This window comes from Corylus avellana, chromosome 1, assembly GCF_965113065.1.
Source record: "Corylus avellana chromosome 1, dhCorAvel1.hap1.2, whole genome shotgun sequence".
NCBI classification, from domain to species: Eukaryota; Viridiplantae; Streptophyta; class Magnoliopsida; order Fagales; family Betulaceae; genus Corylus; species Corylus avellana.
In genome coordinates this window covers 16641062-16660194 of record NC_142490.1, presented here as the reverse complement: position 1 = coordinate 16660194, position 19133 = coordinate 16641062, and the positions used below count along the sequence as shown (strand labels likewise).

The window sequence follows — 19133 nt, the reverse complement described above, 5'->3', positions numbered from 1 at the left end:
TTATGGCATTGATTTTGTACTGTAACAAAAATTGATTGATGTAAAAAATAAAAAAATAAAAAAGGGTAAAGTTTTACCCTTTTTTTTTTTTTTTTTAAATGTGAAAAAATAAGAATATTCTGTATGAAAAAATAAAAAAATAAAAAAATTTGTTACGATTTTTTTATTTGAATAATAATAAAAAGTGATTAATATAATGTAAAAAGTAAAAAAATAAAAAAAATGTTAAAAAAATGAAAAACTGTTGTCTTTGCTAATGCCATAAAAAACAAAACGTTTGTCAAACACACTCTTGATGACTAGTTAGACTCGCCATATTAACATTACGAGATAATTGTAAGATGAAAATATAATTTTTAACATTATTCGTTCCTAAAACCTGTAATATTCATAGGCATTTTTATCACTTATCCTCCTTTTTTTTTTTTTTTTTTTTTTTTTTGCACCTTGTAAAAGCTAGAAAGCATTTTGGCCTTATTTCATTTTCTAGTATTTACAAAAAGAATGCCCATGGGAGCTCTCCTCTTCCAGAATGTCCCACTTCTGTAACCTTTCTCTTTCCCTGGCCTTCTTCTGTTCTTCAGCTTGTCTTTCATCTCGTACATCCCTCCAAAAATAGAAACCTTAATCAAGCAAACCGAAGCTCTTAACTTGATGACATCCCCAAATGAAAATTTTGACCATTTTCAAAGCAGAATCAGAAGCTTAATGGCAGCAACAATCAATGAAACCCCACGGCTGAAAATTTGAACCTGGAAGAAAACCTCCAGTTTGAACTTCAAGAACAACTCAAGAGCGAGGAGGAGATCTTATGGAAGCAGAAATCAAGGGAAACCTGACTTACCTGTAAGGATCTCAATACCAAATATTTTCATGCTTCTAATATAATCCCTAGGAACTAGGAAGTCAAATTTTATTTATTGTATCAAAACTGATAAGGGAATTGGATTAATAATGTGAAGGAAATTGGAGATCACTTTGTACTTTGTGAATTATTTTAACAATCTTTTTGCTACTACAAATCCCTCCCTTCAATGGGAGCTTGAAAGCTTTTTTACTGCCATTATTGTAGAGGAGGAAAACAACAGATGCTTGGTTTTTCAAACCATAAGACAACTTAACCCCACCAAAGAACTAAGACCAGATAGAATGACGGGTCTTTTTGACCAAGAATATAAGAAGTTAGAATTGAATGATCATTCTATGCATTTGATTGGTAAGAACACACATGAATGACGAATTTTCTGTTCATTGTTGTTCTTTTTGTTCTATTCATTTAACTGACCCTTTTTTCCTTGTTTGGAGACCAGCTGAATAATGGACCAGACTTTTCGTTGGTCAAAGGAATAGAAGAGCTTGTATGCTTATTTGCTTTTGAAGAACATGATGATAGACCAGAGAAATACAGTATACCATTCTTCAAATACTAATCTTTACCCTCTTCCAATTCTCAAAAAGAGTTGCAAACATTAGTTGCGTGTATCCTGGTTCAAGGGACGTGAGTTTCACTGGTTCAATGCAGGCCCAATTTACTTGTGTAGTCAAGTCCAACGAAAAGTAAAGACTCAAGAGTAATCCGGATGTCCTGGAATGCAGCTAGACTTCTCGTACTGAGAGGCATTTAGAAATGGTCAAAAGAGAATGACTTTCTAAGGAGAATTACTTATTTGAACAACTTCAAAGTCTCTAAAGCATCATACAAATATGAAAAAAAAAGAAGAAAAAACCTTGTTGAATCACCCACAAAATGCAGCCATACCCAACGTAATTCAAGGTAAAAGCTTCATATTCCCCTAGTCTGCGATGTTCTTTGTGAGCTTTTCTTCTTGTTGTTGAACGTGACTCTTCTTTTTGGGTATTCTTTTTTTTTTTTTTTGCTTTAAAGATTGGATTTTATGTGGGTTTTCTGTTTTTGGTTTTTGGGTGTTCTTGTTTTCATTGGGTTTGCTTCATAGGAGAAGATTTAGATTGTGGGTGTTGGTGTTTATGAGAAATAGTTGGAAGAAGGAAAAATGAGTGACATAATATATATATTGATGAATTAGTGACATAATATTCGTGAAAGGAGTGAAAAATAGTTGAATAAAGTGGTCAAAATGATACTTCTCTGAGCTTTGTAGAACTAAATGGAGTAGGAGTTTCTGATGTTTCTTTGGATTCTGAAGAACTAAATGTAGATGTTGGTGTTTCTGACGCTTATTGAAGAATCTGCTGTAAGATTATTTCTTCTATTTGAATGCTAACTCTTGACGCAAGCTAAGAAGCAACGGGAGATTAGATCTATAGAATTCAATTCCCGTTCTCAACCCATGACCAATATGAGCTCGTAGGTTTGGCAATATTATTGTTGCTATTTGGGTTGAGTATCATGAGCTTGCTTGTGCATATGATTTGATAAGTGTTCATTTCCTGTGCAAAACTGTGCATGTGTACGTGACAAATTCTTAAAATTGGGATGCCAATCAAAAAGCAGAGACCAAATGTGATGGGCTGTGTGCTGAAAGATTGCCATGGCTGTTTTTCTGGTGGGTTAACGGCATTTGTAGTTTACTGAAATTAAAGCAGCATCGTGCATTTGGGAGTTTCTTTCAAATACATAACTATATGGTAATAAGAGTGGCAAGGACCCTCCTTTGTAATTTTCCCCTCCCTCTTTTCCCAAAAAAAAAAAATCCATAAAAGTTTGTAGGGGTTTGATGGGCATGTATGAAATTTGGGTCAGGTATTGATATATATGATGGTTCTGGAATGAGAAACACAAAACTTATCTTTAATTGATGTTTATGTATCTAAGACACTATTAGCAGGTTAGCAGAAGAAATTGAGGTACTGATCAAGCATTCAGAATTTGGCTTAAGGGCTGCCAAGTAAATTTTGGTTGTAGAAATGAGGTTTAGGCTTTATGAATTAGGGCATATTTATTGTTATGTTATTATTGTCACTCAAAGTGTTGGTTTTTTCTTATTTTAAATTTAGTTTATTAGAATAAATAGTAGTTTTTCAAACTTTGACGAATTGTTATAAATAGTTTTGGTGCTTAGTGAGTTGTTGTTGCAACTTTTGTGAGACAAGTTGGTTTGTTAGCAAGTGAGGTATGTAGCTTAGCTTGGAACTTCAATGCGATTCTGTAGAACCTTGTGCATTAGAGTAAAATTATTTTTATAATGCTGGATATTTTCTTTTACTTGTGCGTTGAAAAAATTATGGATAAATCCCAAATATTCTTTTGTGGGGAATTTGACTGGCTCATACTGTTTTAGAATTTGATGTGTTATTTAGCTTAAACTTGCAATTTCCCTAGCTGTATTTTATATGCTGCTTACTGGGCATTAACTTATTCTTTTTTCTATTTTTTTTTTTTTTTTTGAAGAATTAGCAGGAGGTCCTGCGAATTATTAGCTGATTGTTGGAGTCTGGTCAGAATTGGAGGTTTCAATAAGTATGTCATTGTATTAGTTATTTTTACTGTTGGAAGATGACACCTGAAGTCTGTAGTTTCTAAGTATATTGGACCCAAAATATGATACTAGGAGAATATATCTTATAGACGAATTAGGATTTTTGATTTAATGTATTTGGTTCTTGGATGAAATAGATTTGTAAGAAAAAGTTTCAATAAGTTTTGATATCAGTTCTAAGTATAAATAGTCTTTGTTCTTCAATACTCTTTATGTTTGGACAACTGCTTTTGTCTTTCTTAATTTGCTTAGTTTTCAAGATCTTTTTTCTCATTCTAGGTTGGTGTTTCTCTTGTATAGTTTGTGTGTACCTAGGTTGCGCTTTTCACCTTTGTGGTGATATTTTGATTTCTTATATATATATAGTTTGTGTCTTGCTTTGGGCTTGGGGTGTGACAGTTAACTCAAATTGTTTTCTAATTGTGACAATATCAGTCACTAGGTGAAGATCATAAAGGAAACCATGACAGAAACTGTTGTTGCCCTTGTCATCAATGAGCTGGTTCAGTTGATCATTCATGAATCAAAACTGCTAGGGGGTGTCCGCCAGAAAGTTGTGGACATTAGAGATGAACTGGAAAGTATCCAATGTTTCCTCAAAGATGCAGATAAAGGAGACCTCCAAGATGGCATCAAAATTTGGGTGAAACAAGTGAGAGACGCAGCCTATCATATAGAAGATGTAATAGATGAATACGTTCTTCACGTGGCACAACGTCGTCATCAGCAAAGTTTTATTGCTTTCCTTCATAAAATTGGCCGGTTATTGAAAAAACTAAAACCACATCATGACATAGCTACCAAGATTCAAGATATCAAAATTTTAGTCCGTGAAATCAAAGAACGAAGTGAAAGATATGGTGTTAGTTCCTCAAAGCAAGGATCAAGTAGCAGTACAACAAATGTTACATGGCATGACCCTCGAGTGGGTTCACTTTTCATTGAGGGAAATGAAGTTGTGGGTATTGAGTCTACGAGGGATGAACTTGTAAGCTGGCTAGTAGGGGGAGCATCTAAACGCTCTGTGATTTCATTGGTAGGCATGGGTGGAATTGGTAAGACAACTCTTGCTAAGAAAGTATTTGAGAATAAATCGGTGAAGGAACATTTTGACTGCTGTGTTTGGATCACTGTATCTCAATCATACAACGTGCAGAAGATACTCATGTCCATGACAAAGCAAATCTACCTGGCAAAAGAAATGGCTCTGAGGCAAATAGACATGACAGACGAGATCTCACTAATTAGCCAGCTTAGAAAATATTTACAACAAAAGAGGTATGTTGTGGTTTTTGATGATGTCTGGAAGATAGAGTTCTGGGAAATTGTGAAACATGCTTTACCATGCAATGACAGAGGCAGCAGAATTATCATCACAACACGCAGTGATCTGATTGGTGTTTCTTGTAAAGAATATTTCTCCGACCAGGTCTACAAGCTACAACCTTTATCTCAAAACAAGGCCTGGGAATTGTTTTGCATAAAGGCATTTGGGAGCGAGTTTCAAGGATGTTGTCCCAAAGAATTGGTGAGATTGTCGATGGACATTGTCAAAAAATGTGAAGGCCTGCCACTTGCAATTGTTGCCATAGGTGGCCTTCTGTCAACAAAGGAGAAGGTGCCATTAGAATGGAAAAAGTTGCATGATAGCCTCAGTTCTGAGCTAGAATGCAATCCTCACCTTACAAGTATCACAAACATTCTCTCTCTCAGTTATCATGATCTACCATGCTACCTAAAGTCTTGTTACTTATACTTTGGCAATTTTCCGGAGGACTACTCAATCACTTGTCCAAGATTACTAAAACTATGGGTAGCTGAGGGCTTTATACAAGGAAAGAAAGGCAAATCATTGGAAGATGTGGCAGAAGAATACTTCAAGGAGCTCATCCACAGAAACTTGGTTCAAGTTTCATTTGGGGAGCTTGATTATGAGATACTTAGAAAGTACAAAATCCATGATCTGCTGCATGAAATCATCCTATCGAAGGCTGGAGAGTTGGATTTTTGTCAAGTTCTAGAAGCAGGTGACGCAACTTTTCATGGAAAAAGTCGGTGCCTATCAATCCATGATGCTAGAGAAAATGTTTTTGAGACAAGTGAGTACTCTCGGATTCGTTCTATTTTTCTCTTCAACATTAATGAAATTCCCAGGTCTTTCATAGTTAAATTGTTCAAAAAGTTCAAACTTTTGAAAGTGTTGGATTTTGAAGATGCTCCTATTGATTATCTTCCTCAAGAAGTGGGTAATTTATTCCACTTGAAGCACTTAAGTTTGAGGAGAACAAAAGTGAAGATACTTCCAAAGTCAGTGGGTAGGCTACAGAACCTACAGTCACTAAACATCTTGGAAACCACAATGCGTGAGCTACCCATTGAGATATTTAGGCTTTATAAGCTGAGACATATTTTGGCTCATTCTGATGATATTGAAATAAAAAGTAACTTTTATTCATTGAAAGGAGTAAAAGTACATGAAGGGGTTGGATGTTTAAACGACTTGCAGACGCTATCACTTATTGAGGCAAATCATCATGGGGTTGGTCTATTTGAAGAGCTTGGAAAGTTGAGTCAGTTAAGGATGTTGGGCATTTCAAATATGACTGCAGAACGTGGGAGGGCTCTATGTATCTCCATACAAAATCTGGTCCACCTTAAAATTTTGATTGTAGGCTCAACCAGTGAAGATGAGAATATAGACTTACAATCAATTTCATCACCACCTCCATTTCTAGAGCATCTCTCTCTAAGAGGGCGATTGGAGAGGTTGCCCAATTGGATTCCCAAGCTTTTGAATTTGGTCACACTAATCTTATTTTTCTCATCATTAGAGGAAGATCCATTGCCATGTGTCCAGGCTTTGCCTAATCTAATTACCCTTTCCCTCACTCATGCATATGTTGGGGAGCAACTTCATTTTGAGGAAGGTAGTTTTCGAAAACTCAACAGGCTCACTCTCAAAGATTTGAATAAATTGAAGATGGTGAAAATAGACAGAGGATCACTGCTCGGTCTTGAGCAACTAGAGATTGGGCCTTGCCCTCAGATGAAGGAGATACCCATTGGAATCCAGCACCTGAAAAGCCTAAAGACTCTCGACTTCTATGAAATGAAGGGAGAATTTGTGCTAAATATGCAGCCAGATGAAGGCAAAGATTATTGGAAAGTCAAGAAAGTAACTACTATCTATTTCAAGTATAGGATTAAAGGAGAACGATATCAAAAATACAAGCTCGGTGACTCAGACTTGTTGGAGCTTCTACAAGGGTGAGTCTTGGAGGGTCAAACTACCATGCAGTTTTAGTGATGAACAAGGTATGCACCTCTAGGCCACAAGACTTCCATGAAAATTTTGTAGTTCTGTCATATGTAATGATAAAATTCTTCACATTGTAGCTGACTAACCAAATTTCCATGGTTAATATGAGTTGCATTGGCCGATAAGTTCCAACATAGGCTACAGTTTGAATTGTTACCACAACCATTTACATTTTTAATTGTTCTCCTTTTTTTTTTTCGTACTTTTTGTTTATATATATTAATGTTCAGCACTGAAAATTTTGCAACAACGAAAATATTACAACTGAAAATATTAAGTATAAGAAAATGTGACTTGTATGCCACGATATAACATTGTTGGAGTATTTTCATAAAATAATGATATTTCCCATATATTTCTCCATGAATTTGAAATATTCAAGACTTCCAACCAAATTCATACCATGCATCCTCTATTCAATTAAATTTATATTAGAACAAGATTACCCCAAAACAACATTACATTATAATATAACTAATTAAAGGGACTAAACATTAAAACTACACTAAAATGTTTTGAAGAAAGGCTTAAATATTTTGGCTAATTAGCGTTCTGAGTGGACAATGTTTGCTTGAAATGCATTCTAATGTACACACAAGTTTTCCTTCGTTCTTTTTCCAGTTGTTCTTAATGGTGCTTTGATTTGACAAAAGTTCATGGCAGCAGCAACAGATGATCACTCATGGAAACGATTGCAATTTACGTTATAATTCTATGTGGTTTCACGCTATACCTGTTGAAGCGCTTCACAAATAAGCTCTTCTTATGTAATTAGTTCATTTTAAGCCTTTTGAAATTTTTGCTTGAACCCTTGCAAGATTTTCCATCTCTATCTGGGACCATAAAAATTTTGTGCAATTTTGAGCCAAAACCCAGAAGCACCAGTCAATTTTTCAACTTTATTAACCCAAAATCATTAGAGATTAAATGCTAAAAAGAAGTACCAATATTCACAATTCACATATCAAAGAACTTTCATGGCTTCCATTTGGAATTTGGAACAGACCAAGAATTCAAAATTTTTATTTAAATATTAATTGGTGTGCAATTCCCATGAATCGAATAATTATTCTTTCTTCTTTTTTCTTTAAGATGAATATCTATTTCTCATTAAGAAGAATAACTATTTTGCATGAATAGTTATCCCATGAATAATAAAGTAATGAAATAGCTAATTTATTTTAAGTTATAATCCCCGTACCGACCAAGCTTTTAATCAGTTTTCAACTTGTACAACTAGCTCAAACGGATTTGGATCTCTTGAAATTTTTGGGAAAATTCTAGATTTTGGAATTAGGGATTCATACCGTTTATGTTAATCTAATGGCTACTGTCCTGCCACGTGCCCCATTTATAATAAAATAATATTTAAATTTTATTATTTCTTTTATATTTTCTTTTTAAAATTTAAATATTATTTTATTATAAGTGGGACACGTAGCAGGATAGTAACCACTGGATTAAAATGGACGGCTTGGATTCCTAATTCTAGAATCTAGAATTCGCATAGAAATTCCAAGAGATTCAGATCCAAATCAAACATGGTGTATGCCTGTATGATATACGATTCGTGCAAAAGCTAAATGAGAAAAAAGTGTTAGAATTTTATGTAGGGTGGGATATTATTTGATACAACATGAAATTAGTGGGTTACAATTGAAATTGATGTATATAGTCTTTATACTCATGTCTCAACACGATCTAAATCTGATCTGTAATATTTAGGCTGTTAATTTTTCACATGACTTATAAATTTGACATAAACCCAACATGAAATTAATTGCTTAAAGTTGAATGATTTAACTTATTTAATTAAAAGAGTCATATTAAAGTTAATCTATATAATGTTTTACGTATATTTTAACACGACTTAATTTGACGCTTAAAGGCTAATTGGGCGGACTCTTAACATGAGAAGCAACAAAACCCTCCAAATTAATCTTCAACAAAATCGGAACCACGTACTTGGGCACACATGTCAAGATCAGCTTCTCTCCTCTACGACCGGTGGAAAGAACGCGTTGTTTATTCATGCACTTTTGAGTGGGAATATTGTTATTTATTTTTTTCTTTTTTGTCAGCGACGACTAGAATTTTGGAAAAGAAGAGGTTGTATGCTTATTTGCTTTTGAAGAACCTGATGATAGACCATAGAAATACAGTATACCATTCTTCAAATACTAATCTTTACTCTCTTCCAAATCTCAAAAGAGTTGCAAACATTAGTTGCGTGTACCCCGGTTCAAGGGACGTTAGTTTTACTGGTTCAACGCAGGCCCAATTTACTTGTGTGTGCAGTAAAGACTCAAGAGTAATCCGGATGTAAGGACGGCAAATGGTCAAAAGGGAATGACTTTCCAAGGAGAATTACTTATTTGAACAACTAGAAGGTCTCTAAAGGATCATAAAAATATGGGAAAATAAAATTAGTTGAATCACCCACAAAATGCAGCCATACCCAGCGTAATTCAAGGTAACAGCTTCAAATTCCCCTGGTTTCTGCAATGTTCTTTGTGAGCATAGAATTTTTGTTGTTGTTGTTAAAAGTGACTTTATTTTTTTGGTATTCTTTTATTTTGCTTTAACGATTGGATTTTTATGTGGGTTTGCTGTTTTTGGTTTGTGGGTGTTCTTGTTTTTCATTGGGTTTGCTTAATTGCTTCAGAGGGGAAGATTTAGATTGTGGGTGTTTGCGTTTATGAGAAGTAGTTGGAAGAAAAGGAAAAATGAGTGACATAATATTCGTGAAAGAAGAACGAAAAATAGTTGAATAAAATGCTCAAAGTGATTTTTACAGTGGAGGGAGGTGATGCTTCTCTGGACTTTGTAGAACTAAATGGAGTAAGAGTTTCTGATGTTTCTTTGGATTCTGATGAACTAAATGTAAATGTTGATGTTTTCTGACTTTTATTGTTGAATCTGCTGTAAGATAATTGCTTAGCCCCAAGAAAAATTCAGAATTAGTGAGAGGTCCCTCGAGTTGAGATACTCTATTAGCTGATTGTAGGAGTATGATTAGAAGTACATGTTTCAATAAGTATGTCATTGTATTAGTTATTTGTATTGTTAGACGACGAGACCTGGAGTTTGTAGTTTCTAAGTATATTTGACCTAGATTGTGCTGCTGGGAGTATATCTTACAGACGAATTGGGATTTTTGATTTATTGTGTTTGACAGTTATGGAGTACTTTAACAAGAAAATGTATTTTGTTATTAAGTTTTGTTGGATTATTTATTGATCTCTAATTGATGTTATGCAAGTAATTTGGTAGTATGAATAATTGGTGCTTGGATAAAATAGAATTGTAAGAAAATGCTACAATTAGGTTTAATGTTAGTTCCAAGTATAAATATTATTTATTCTTCAATACTCTTTACCTTTAGACAACTTTGTTTGTTTTTCCTAATTTGCTTAGTTTTCAGGTTTACTTGTTCTTTTTTGTCTCTTTCTAGCTAGGTGTTTCTCTTGTATAGTTTTTGTGTACCTGGGTTGCGCTTTCACTTTTTAATGATAGCGCGATTACTTGTAAAACCAAATATCAATTCTTAGTGGGCGTATGTCTTGCTTTTGGCTTGGGGCGTGACAATTAGTCCAAATTCTTTTCTAACTGTGAGAATATCATTAACTAGGTGAAGATCAAAGAGGAAACCATGACAGAAACCATTGTGACCCTTGTCATTAACGAGCTTGTTCAATTGATCACTCATGAATCAAAACTGTTAAAGGGTGTCCACCGGGAGGTTGTGAATATTAGAGATGAACTGGAGAGCATCCAATGTTTCCTCCAAGATGCAGATAAAAGAGACCTCCAAGATGGTTTCAAAACGTGGGTAAACCAAGTGAGAGAAGCAGCCTATCATATAGAAGACGTAATAGATGAATACGTTTTTCACATGGCACAATGTCGTAATCAGCAAGGTTTTATTGCTTCCCTCCATAAAATTGGCCACTCATTGAAAAAACTAAAACCACGTCATGACATAGCTAGCAAGATTCAAGATATCAAAATATCAGTCCGTGAAATCAAGGAACGAAGTGAAAGATATGGTTTTAATTCCTCAGAGCAAGGATCAAGTAGTAGTGCAATCAGTGTCACATGGCATGACCCTCGAGTGGGTTCACTTTTCATTGAGGAAGATGAAGTTGTCGGCATTGAGTCTACGAGGGATGAACTCGTAAGCTGGATGGTTGGGGGAGCATCTAAACGCTCGGTGCTTTCAGTGGTAGGAATGGGCGGAATTGGTAAGACAACTCTTGCTAAGAAAGTATATGAGAATGAATTAGTGAAAGGACATTTTGATTGCCGTATTTGGATCACTGTGTCTCAGTCATACAACGTGCAGAAGATACTCATGTCCATGTCAAAGCAAATCTACCAGGCAAAAGAAAGGCAAATAGACATGACAGACGAGATCATACTAATTAGCCAGCTGAGGAAATGTTTACAACAAAAGAGGTATGTTGTGGTCTTTGATGATGTTTGGAAGACAGAATTTTGGGAAATTGTGAAACATTCTTTACCATGCAATGATAGAGGCAGTAGGATCATCATCACAACACGCAATGATCTCATTGGTGTATCTTGTAAAGAATCATTATCTGATCAGGTTCGCAAGCTACAACCTCTGTCTCAAGACAAGGCTTGGGAATTGTTTTGTAGAAAGGCATTCCTATCCGAGTTTCAAGGGTGTTGTCCCCGAGAGTTGGTGAGGCTGTCAATGAACATTGTAAAAAAATGTGAAGGCCTGCCACTTGCAATTGTTGCCATAGGTGGTCTTCTGTCAACAAAGGAGAAGGTGCCATTAGAATGGCAAAATTTGCATGATAGCCTCAATTCTGAGCTAGAAAGTAATCCACACCTTACAAATATAACAAAAATTCTCTCTCTCAGTTATCACGATCTTCCATCCTACCTAAAGTCTTGCTACTTATACTTCAGTATGTTTCCAGAGAACTACTCAATCACAGGTGCAAGATTACTTTGGCTGTGGGTAGCTGAGGGCTTTATAAAAGGAAAGAAGGGAAAAGCATTGGAAGACGTAGCGGAAGAATACTTGAAGGAGCTCATCCACAGAAACTTGGTTCAAGTTTCATTTGGGGAACTTGATTATGAAGTATACACAAAATACAGAATCCATGATTTGCTGCATGAAATCATCCTATCGAAGGGTGGAGAGTTGAATTTCTCTCAAGTTCTGGAAGCAGGTGACACCACTTCTTATGGAAAAAGTCGGTGCCTATCAATCCACAGTGCTAGAGAAGATATTTTTGAGACAAGTGAGTATTCTCGGGTTCGTTCTGTTTTTCTGTTCACCATTAATGAAATGCCGAGGTCTTTCATAGTTAAATTGTTCAAAAAGTTCAACCTTTTGAAAGTGTTAGATTTTGAAGATGCTCCTATTGATTATCTTCCTCACGAAGTGGGGAATTTATTCCATTTGAAGTGCATAAGTTTGAGGAGAACAAAAGTGAAGATACTTCCAAAGTCAATGGGTAGGCTACAAAACCTACAGACTCTAAATGTAATGGAAACCCCCGTGTGTGAGCTACCAATTGAGATATTTAGGCTTTATAAACTGAGACATATTTTGGCCCATTCTCATGACTTTGAAATTGAAAGTAGTTTGTATGCAATGAAAGGAGTAAAAGTGCATGATGGGGTTGGGTGTTTAAGGGACTTGCAGACGCTGTCACTTGTAGAGGCAAATCATCAAGGTGTTTGTCTATTCACAGAGCTGGGAAAGTTGAGTCAATTGAGGATGCTTGGCATTTCAAATATGGCGGCAGAAAATGGGATGGATTTATGTGCCTCCCTACAAAATATGGTCCAACTTAAGGTTTTGGTTGTAAGCTCAATCAGCGAAGAAGAAATTTTAGATTTACAATCAATTTCATCGCCGCCTCAATTTTTAGAACATATCTTTCTAAGGGGGCGGTTGGAGAGGTTGCCCAACTGGATTCTAGGGCTTCATAATCTGGTTACGTTAGGCTTATGTTTCTCATTTTTAGTGGAAGATCCACTAATTTGTGTCAAGACTTTGCCTAATTTAATTAATCTTAACCTTCATCAGGGGTATGATGGTGAAGGGCTGCATTTTGAGGAAGGTGGTTTTCAAAAGCTTAAAAGGCTCACACTGAAAAAGTTGAACAGATTAAAGAAGGTGGAAATAGACAGAGGATCACTGCCCGTTCTTGAGCAACTAGAGATTGGGCCATGCCCACAAATGAAGGAGGTACCCTCTGGAATCCAGCACCTGAAAAGCTTAAAGAGTCTCGACTTCTATGAAATGCATAGAGAATTTGTGCTGCATTTGCAGCCAGATAGAGACAAAGATTATTGGAAAGTCAAGAAGGTAACTACTGTCCGTTTTGGCTATAGGATTAAAGGAGAACGATATCAAATATACAAGCTAGGTGAGTCAGACTTGTTGGAGCGTCTGCAAGTGTGAGTGATGCAGGAGCCTGACAGAGTACAGCCTACATCCACATTGTTTGCATTTATTTCAGTTCGTTGCTTCTATGATGCTGCAAGGTCTACAAATCTACAAATTTGGTGGTACAAGGACTCCTACATGGGAGTCCCACATGAAGGTGACTTGGTAATCCGACTAGTCTTTCGTGAATAGAGTCCTGCCTGGAGGGGAATTTATTCAGCTGATCACTTCCGTAGCTCAATTGAGGACTTCTTCTATCATCAATTATCTATCATGTAATTATTCCACCTTCATTATCTGTTAGTGGTATTAGGATTGTTTACGCTCCTTTATAAGAATAAGCAGATAGCTATATAAGCTGTAATGTACTCCCGAAAACATCAATTGAATGAAGAGTTATAATTTTTAAACTATGTGCTTGAGTGAGATGCTTGCTTTTGTTCAAGTTGAGATTTCTATGCTTGAGCTGTTTTTGATTTTTTTTTTTTCCCTGTTTTTGTGTTCCATGCTGAGATGGCATTCTTTAATTGGAAGGTACAAAGAACTTAGTTTGTGACAGTCTTTATAGAAGTTATTTCCTTTTCTTTGGCATCTCTGCCACCTAAAAGCACAAACCAAACGGAAACTTGACTTGTTTAGCCGCCCCTGTTTTCCTTGTTCGGCGGTCAACTGAATAATGGACCAGACTTTTGGTTGGTCAGAGGAAAAGTGGAGGTTGTATGCTTAGTTTCTTTTGAAGAATATGATAGACCAGAAAAATACAACCTATCCTGGTTCAATTTTCTTGAGAGCTGATTAGTCTAAGAGTAGGTATTAAGAAATAAAGGTCAAAAGGGAATGAGTTTCCAAGGAGAATTACTTAATGGACGGAAATTTCCTCTTCCAACCCACTCTCTAAGGCATCATAGGAAAATGGAAAAAGGAAACTAGTTGCATGAGCCACTAGGAGGTAAATCAGAAGCCTATATAATAATAATACTCTTATCTGTGGTTAAGATAGCATCACCACGTACCATATAGTTGTGTAAAGCCAAGACCCCCTGTTTTGTGTCTGAAACTAAAGCCATCTCACCCCCTGCTAATTTCTCCATCGTTTGGGCTACAGCACAAGTTAAAAACAGAAGCCATCTCACCACCCGCAAGCCACCTTCCTCTGCCAACATTTTTGTCAAACTCAACGCAGCCATACCCAATGTAATTCAAGGTAAAAGCTTAAAATTCCTCTAGTTTCTGCAACGTTCTTTTGAGCATAGATTTTTTTTTTTGGGGTGTTCCTGAGCGTGACTCTTCTTTTCTTTTGCTTTAAAGATTGGATTTTTATATGGGGTTTTCTGTTTTCGGTTTGTGGGTGTTCCTGTTTTCACTGGGTTTGCTTCAGAGGGGAAGATTTAGATTGTGGGTGTTCTCGATGCTTCTCTGGGCTTTGTAGAACTAAATGTAGATGTCGGTGTTTCTGATGCTTATTGCAGAATCTGCTGTAAGATTATTTCTTCTAAATGCTAGCTCTTGAAGCACGCTATGAAGCAGGTTTGACAATATTATTGTTGCTATTTGGCTTGAGTACATGACACTGACAGCATCATGCATTTGGGAGTTCGTTCCAATTAAATGCATGAAAGTTTATAGGTTTTTGATGGGCATGTATGAAATGCTGGGTTTGGTACTCATATATATGATGGTTATGGGAAGAAATTGAGTTACTGATCAATCATTCAAAGTGGTCACTATTGACGTGTACTTTTGTGAAGGGTGGTGAAGTATAGGGAAGAATTCAACAGCTATGTATGTGCGCACTAATGGGGTGTTAATTTGGAAGAATTGAGATTTTTGAGTTATGGTGTTTGGCAGTTATGGAGTACTTTAACAAGAAAATTTATTTTGTTATTAAGTTTTGTTGGATTATTTATAGGTCTCTAATGGACGTTTTTTTTTAAGTAATTTGGTAGTACAAATAGTTGGTTCTTGGATGAAATAGAATTGTAAGAAAATCTTTCAGCTAGGTTTAATATCAGTTCTTAGTATAAATAATCTTTATTATTCAATGCTCTTTACCTTTGAACATTTACATTTGTTTTTCCCAATTTGCTTAGCTTTCAGAATTTTCTTATTATTTTTTCTCATTTTAGCTTGGTGTTTCTCTTATATAGTTCATGCATATCTGGGTTACGCTTTCGCTTTTTATTGATATTTTGATTTCTTAAAAAAAAACAAAAACAATTCTTAGTAAGTGTCATGTCTTGCTATGTCCTTGGGGTGTGTCCGTTAACCCAATTTCTTTTCTAACTGTGACAATATCATTCACTGGGTGAAGGTCAGAGAGGAAACCATGACAGAAACCGTTGTGACCCTTGTCATCAATGAGCTGGTTCAGTTGATTACTCATGAATCAAAATTGCTAAGGGGTGTCCACCGAGATGTTGTGGACATTAGAGATGAACTTGAGAGCATTCAGTGTTTCCTTAAAGATGCAGATAGAGGAGACCTCCAAGATGGCGTCAAAACATGGGTGAAACAAGTGAGAGAAGTAGCCTATCATATAGAAGATGTAATTGATGAATACATTCTTCACGTGGCACAACATCGTCATCAGCAAAGTTTTATTGCTTTCCTCCATAAAATTGGCCACTTATTCAAAATATTAAAACCATGTCATGACATAGCTACAAAGATTCAAGATATCAAAATATCAATCCGCGAAATCAAGGAAAGAAGTGAAAGATATGGTTTTAGTTCCTTAGAGCAAGGATCAAGTAATAGTGAAGCTAATGTTACATGCCATGACCCTAGAGTGGGTGCACTTTTCATTGAGGAAGATGAAGTTGTGGGCATTGAGTCTACAAGGGATGAGCTGGTAAGCTGGTTGGTGGGGGGAGTATCTAAACGATCTGTTATTTCAGTTGTAGGCATGGGCGGAATTGGTAAGACAACTCTTGCTAGGAAAGTATATGAGAATGAATTAGTGAAAGGACATTTTGACTGCCGTGTTTGGATCACAGTGTCTCAGTCATTCAACGTCCAGAAGATACTCATATCCATGTCAAAGCAAATCTACTGTGAAAATGAAACGGCTCCAGGGCAAATAGACATGATGGACGAGATCACATTAATCAGCCAGTTGAGGAAATATTTACAGCAAAAGAGGTATGTTGTGGTTTTTGATGATGTTTGGAAGTTAGAGTTTTGGGAAATTGTGAAACATGCTTTACCATGCAATGACAAAGGAAGCAGGATTATTATCACAACACGCAGTGATCTCATTGGTGTATCTTGTAAAGAATCTTTATTCGATCAGGTCCACAAGCTACAACCTCTGTCTCAAGACAAGGCTTGGGAATTGTTTTGTAGAAAGGCATTCCAGTCCGAGTTTCAAAGGTGTTGTCCCAAAGAGTTAGTGAAACTGTCGATGGACATTGTCAAAAAATGTGAAGGCCTGCCACTTGCAATTGTTGCCATAGGTGGTCTTTTGTCAACAAAGGAAAATGTGCCATTAGAATGGAAAAAGTTGCATGATAGCCTCAGTTCTGAGCTAGAATGTAATCCACACCTTACAAGTGTAACAAAAATTCTCTCTCTTAGTTATCATGATCTTCCGTGCTACCTAAAGTCTTGCTACTTATATTTCGGCATTTTTCCAGAGGACTACTCAATAACGGGTGAAAGATTACTTTGGCTATGGGTAGCTAAGGGTTTTATAAAAGAAAAGAAGGGAAAACCATTGGAAGACATAGCAAAAGAATACTTAAAGGAGCTCATCCATCGAAACTTGGTTCAAGTTTCATTTGGGGAGCTTGATTATGAATTATTCAGAAAGTACAGAATCCATGATCTGTTGCATGAAATCATCCTATCAAAGGCCGGGGAGTTAAACTTCTGTCAAGTTCTCGAAGCAGGTGACGCAACTTTCCCTGTAAAAGGTCGGTGCCTATCAATCCACGATGCTAGAGAAAATATTTTTGAAACAAGTGAGTACTCTCGGGTTCGTTCTGTTTTTCTCTTCAACATTAATGAAATGCCCAATTCTTTCATAGTTAGATTGTTCAAAAAGTTCAAGCTTTTGAAAGTGTTAGATTTTGAAGATGCTCCTATTGATTATCTTCCTCAAGAAGTGGGTAATTTATTCCATTTGAAGTACTTAAGTTTGAGGAGAACAAAAGTGAAGATACTCCCAAAGTCAGTGGGTAGGCTACATAATCTGCAAACACTAAATGTCGTGGAAACCGTAGTGCGTGAGCTACCAATTGAAATATTTAGGCTTTATAAGCTAAGACAGATTTTGGCTCATTTTCATGACTTTGAAATTAAAAGTAGCTTTTATTCGGTGCGAGGAGTAAAAGTACATGAAGGGGTTGGATGTTTAAACGAATTGCAGGCACTATCAATTATTGAGGCAAATCATCATGGGGTTGGTTTATTTGAAGAGCTTAGAAAGTTGAGTCAATTGAAGATGTTGGCTATTTCAAATATGACTGCTGAACGTGGGAGTGCTCTATGTATCTCCATTCAAAATATGGTCCACCTTAAAATTTTGTTTGTAGGCTCAATTAGTGAAGATGAGATTATAGACTTACAATCAATTTCATCTCCACCTCCATTTTTAGAGCATCTTTCTCTAAGAGGTCGATTGGAGAAGTTGCCTAGTTGGATTCCAAAACTTCAAAATTTGATCACACTACTCTTATTTTTCTCATCATTAGAGGAAGATCCACTACCGTGTGTCCAGGCTTTGCCTAATCTAATTACTCTTTCCCTCAATCATGTGTATGATGGGGAGCAGTTGTATTTTGAAGAAGGCGGTTTTCGAAAACTGAAGAGGCTCACACTTAGAGAGTTGAAAACATTAAAGATGGTGGAAATAGACAGAGGATCACTGCCTAGTCTTGAGCAACTAGAGATTGGACCGTGCCCGCAAATGAAAGAGGTACCCGTTGGAATCCAACACTTGAAAAGTCTAAAGATTCTTGACTTTTATGAAATGCATGGAGAATTTGTGCTACGTATGCAGCCAGATGGAGGCGAAGATTATTGGAAAGTCAAGAAGGTAACTACTATCCGTCTCAGGTATAGAATTAAAGGAGAACGATATCAAATATACCAACTCGGTGATTCGGCCTTGTTGGAGCGTTTGCAAAGGTGAGTCTTGGAGGATCAAACTGCGATGCAATTGAGTGATAAACAAGGTATGCGTCTCTAGGCCATAGGATTTTCATGACTTTTTTTTTTTAGTTATGTTATATGTAATGATAAAATTCTTTACATTATGTGGTTGTCTAAGACAGACTTGCATTGGCCGGTGAGGTCCAACCTAACCTACAGTTTGAAATGTTACCACAACCTTTTACACTTCAAATTATGTTCCTTGTTTTTTTGTACTTATATTTATTTGATATTTTCCATCTCTATCGGGGACCATAAAAATTTTGTGCAATTTTGAGCCAAAACTCAAAAGCATCAGTCAATTCTTCAAAAACAAAAAAAAAAATAAAAAAATAAAAAAATAAAAAAATTTTTAAGAGGAATATCTATTTCTCATTAAAAAGAATAACTATCCCACAAATAATAAAGTAACCAAATGAATGAAATAACTATTTTATTTTAAGCAATAATCTGCGGACCACCAAGCCTTCAATGAGTAGAAAGAAGTCAATGTTCAACCTACACAACTAGTTCAAACATGGGGTATACCATTATACAATTCATGCAAAAGCTAAATGAGAAAAGAGTGTTGAATTTTATGTACGTTGGGATATTATTTTAAATAAGAATAGTAAAAGTGATTAGTATCACATTAATGATAATAAGTTTAGAACTGTCTCAACATGCTGATGTATGTTGTCACATCATGTTATTGACTAGTAAGAGTCACTATGGACTTGTGAGTTCGACACGAATTTAACATGAAATTAGAGAGTTACAGTTGAAG

At 36.0% G+C, this 19133-nt stretch overlaps 3 protein-coding genes across 4 annotated transcripts; all 3 read left to right on the top strand.

The window, feature by feature from the left end:
- Positions 1-1765: 1765 nt before the first annotated feature.
- LOC132169242 (disease resistance protein RPM1-like) lies at positions 1766-18481 on the top strand. The gene is made up of 2 exons (XM_088511485.1): positions 1766-1774; positions 15530-18481. Exon 2 carries the CDS (start codon positions 15540-15542, stop codon positions 18345-18347), a length of 2808 nt encoding a protein of 935 aa, XP_088367611.1. The 5' UTR covers positions 1766-1774; positions 15530-15539; the 3' UTR covers positions 18348-18481.
- On the top strand, positions 3405-6935 carry LOC132168415 (disease resistance protein RPM1). Its single transcript, XM_088510743.1, has 2 exons — positions 3405-3439; positions 3894-6935. The coding sequence occupies exon 2, from the start codon at positions 3922-3924 to the stop codon at positions 6727-6729; it is 2808 nt and encodes a 935-aa protein (XP_088366869.1). The 5' UTR covers positions 3405-3439; positions 3894-3921; the 3' UTR covers positions 6730-6935.
- On the top strand, positions 8876-13602 carry LOC132171500 (disease resistance protein RPM1). 2 transcript variants are annotated; one of them, XM_059582826.2, is made up of 2 exons: positions 8876-9250; positions 10415-13602. In XM_059582826.2, exon 2 carries the CDS (start codon positions 10430-10432, stop codon positions 13226-13228), a length of 2799 nt encoding a protein of 932 aa, XP_059438809.2. In that variant the 5' UTR covers positions 8876-9250; positions 10415-10429; the 3' UTR covers positions 13229-13602. The 2 variants fall into 2 exon arrangements, with proteins under 2 accessions (XP_059438809.2, XP_059438808.2); XM_059582825.2 differs by having other exon boundaries at positions 10409-13602.
- Positions 18482-19133: the final 652 nt, after the last annotated feature.

Coding starts and splice junctions, on each gene's coding strand:
- LOC132168415 (XM_088510743.1), top strand. CDS start 3,922: ATGACAGAAACTGTTGTTGCCCTTGTCATCAATGAGCTGGTTCAGTTG.
- LOC132171500 (XM_059582826.2), top strand. CDS start 10,430: ATGACAGAAACCATTGTGACCCTTGTCATTAACGAGCTTGTTCAATTG.
- LOC132169242 (XM_088511485.1), top strand. CDS start 15,540: ATGACAGAAACCGTTGTGACCCTTGTCATCAATGAGCTGGTTCAGTTG.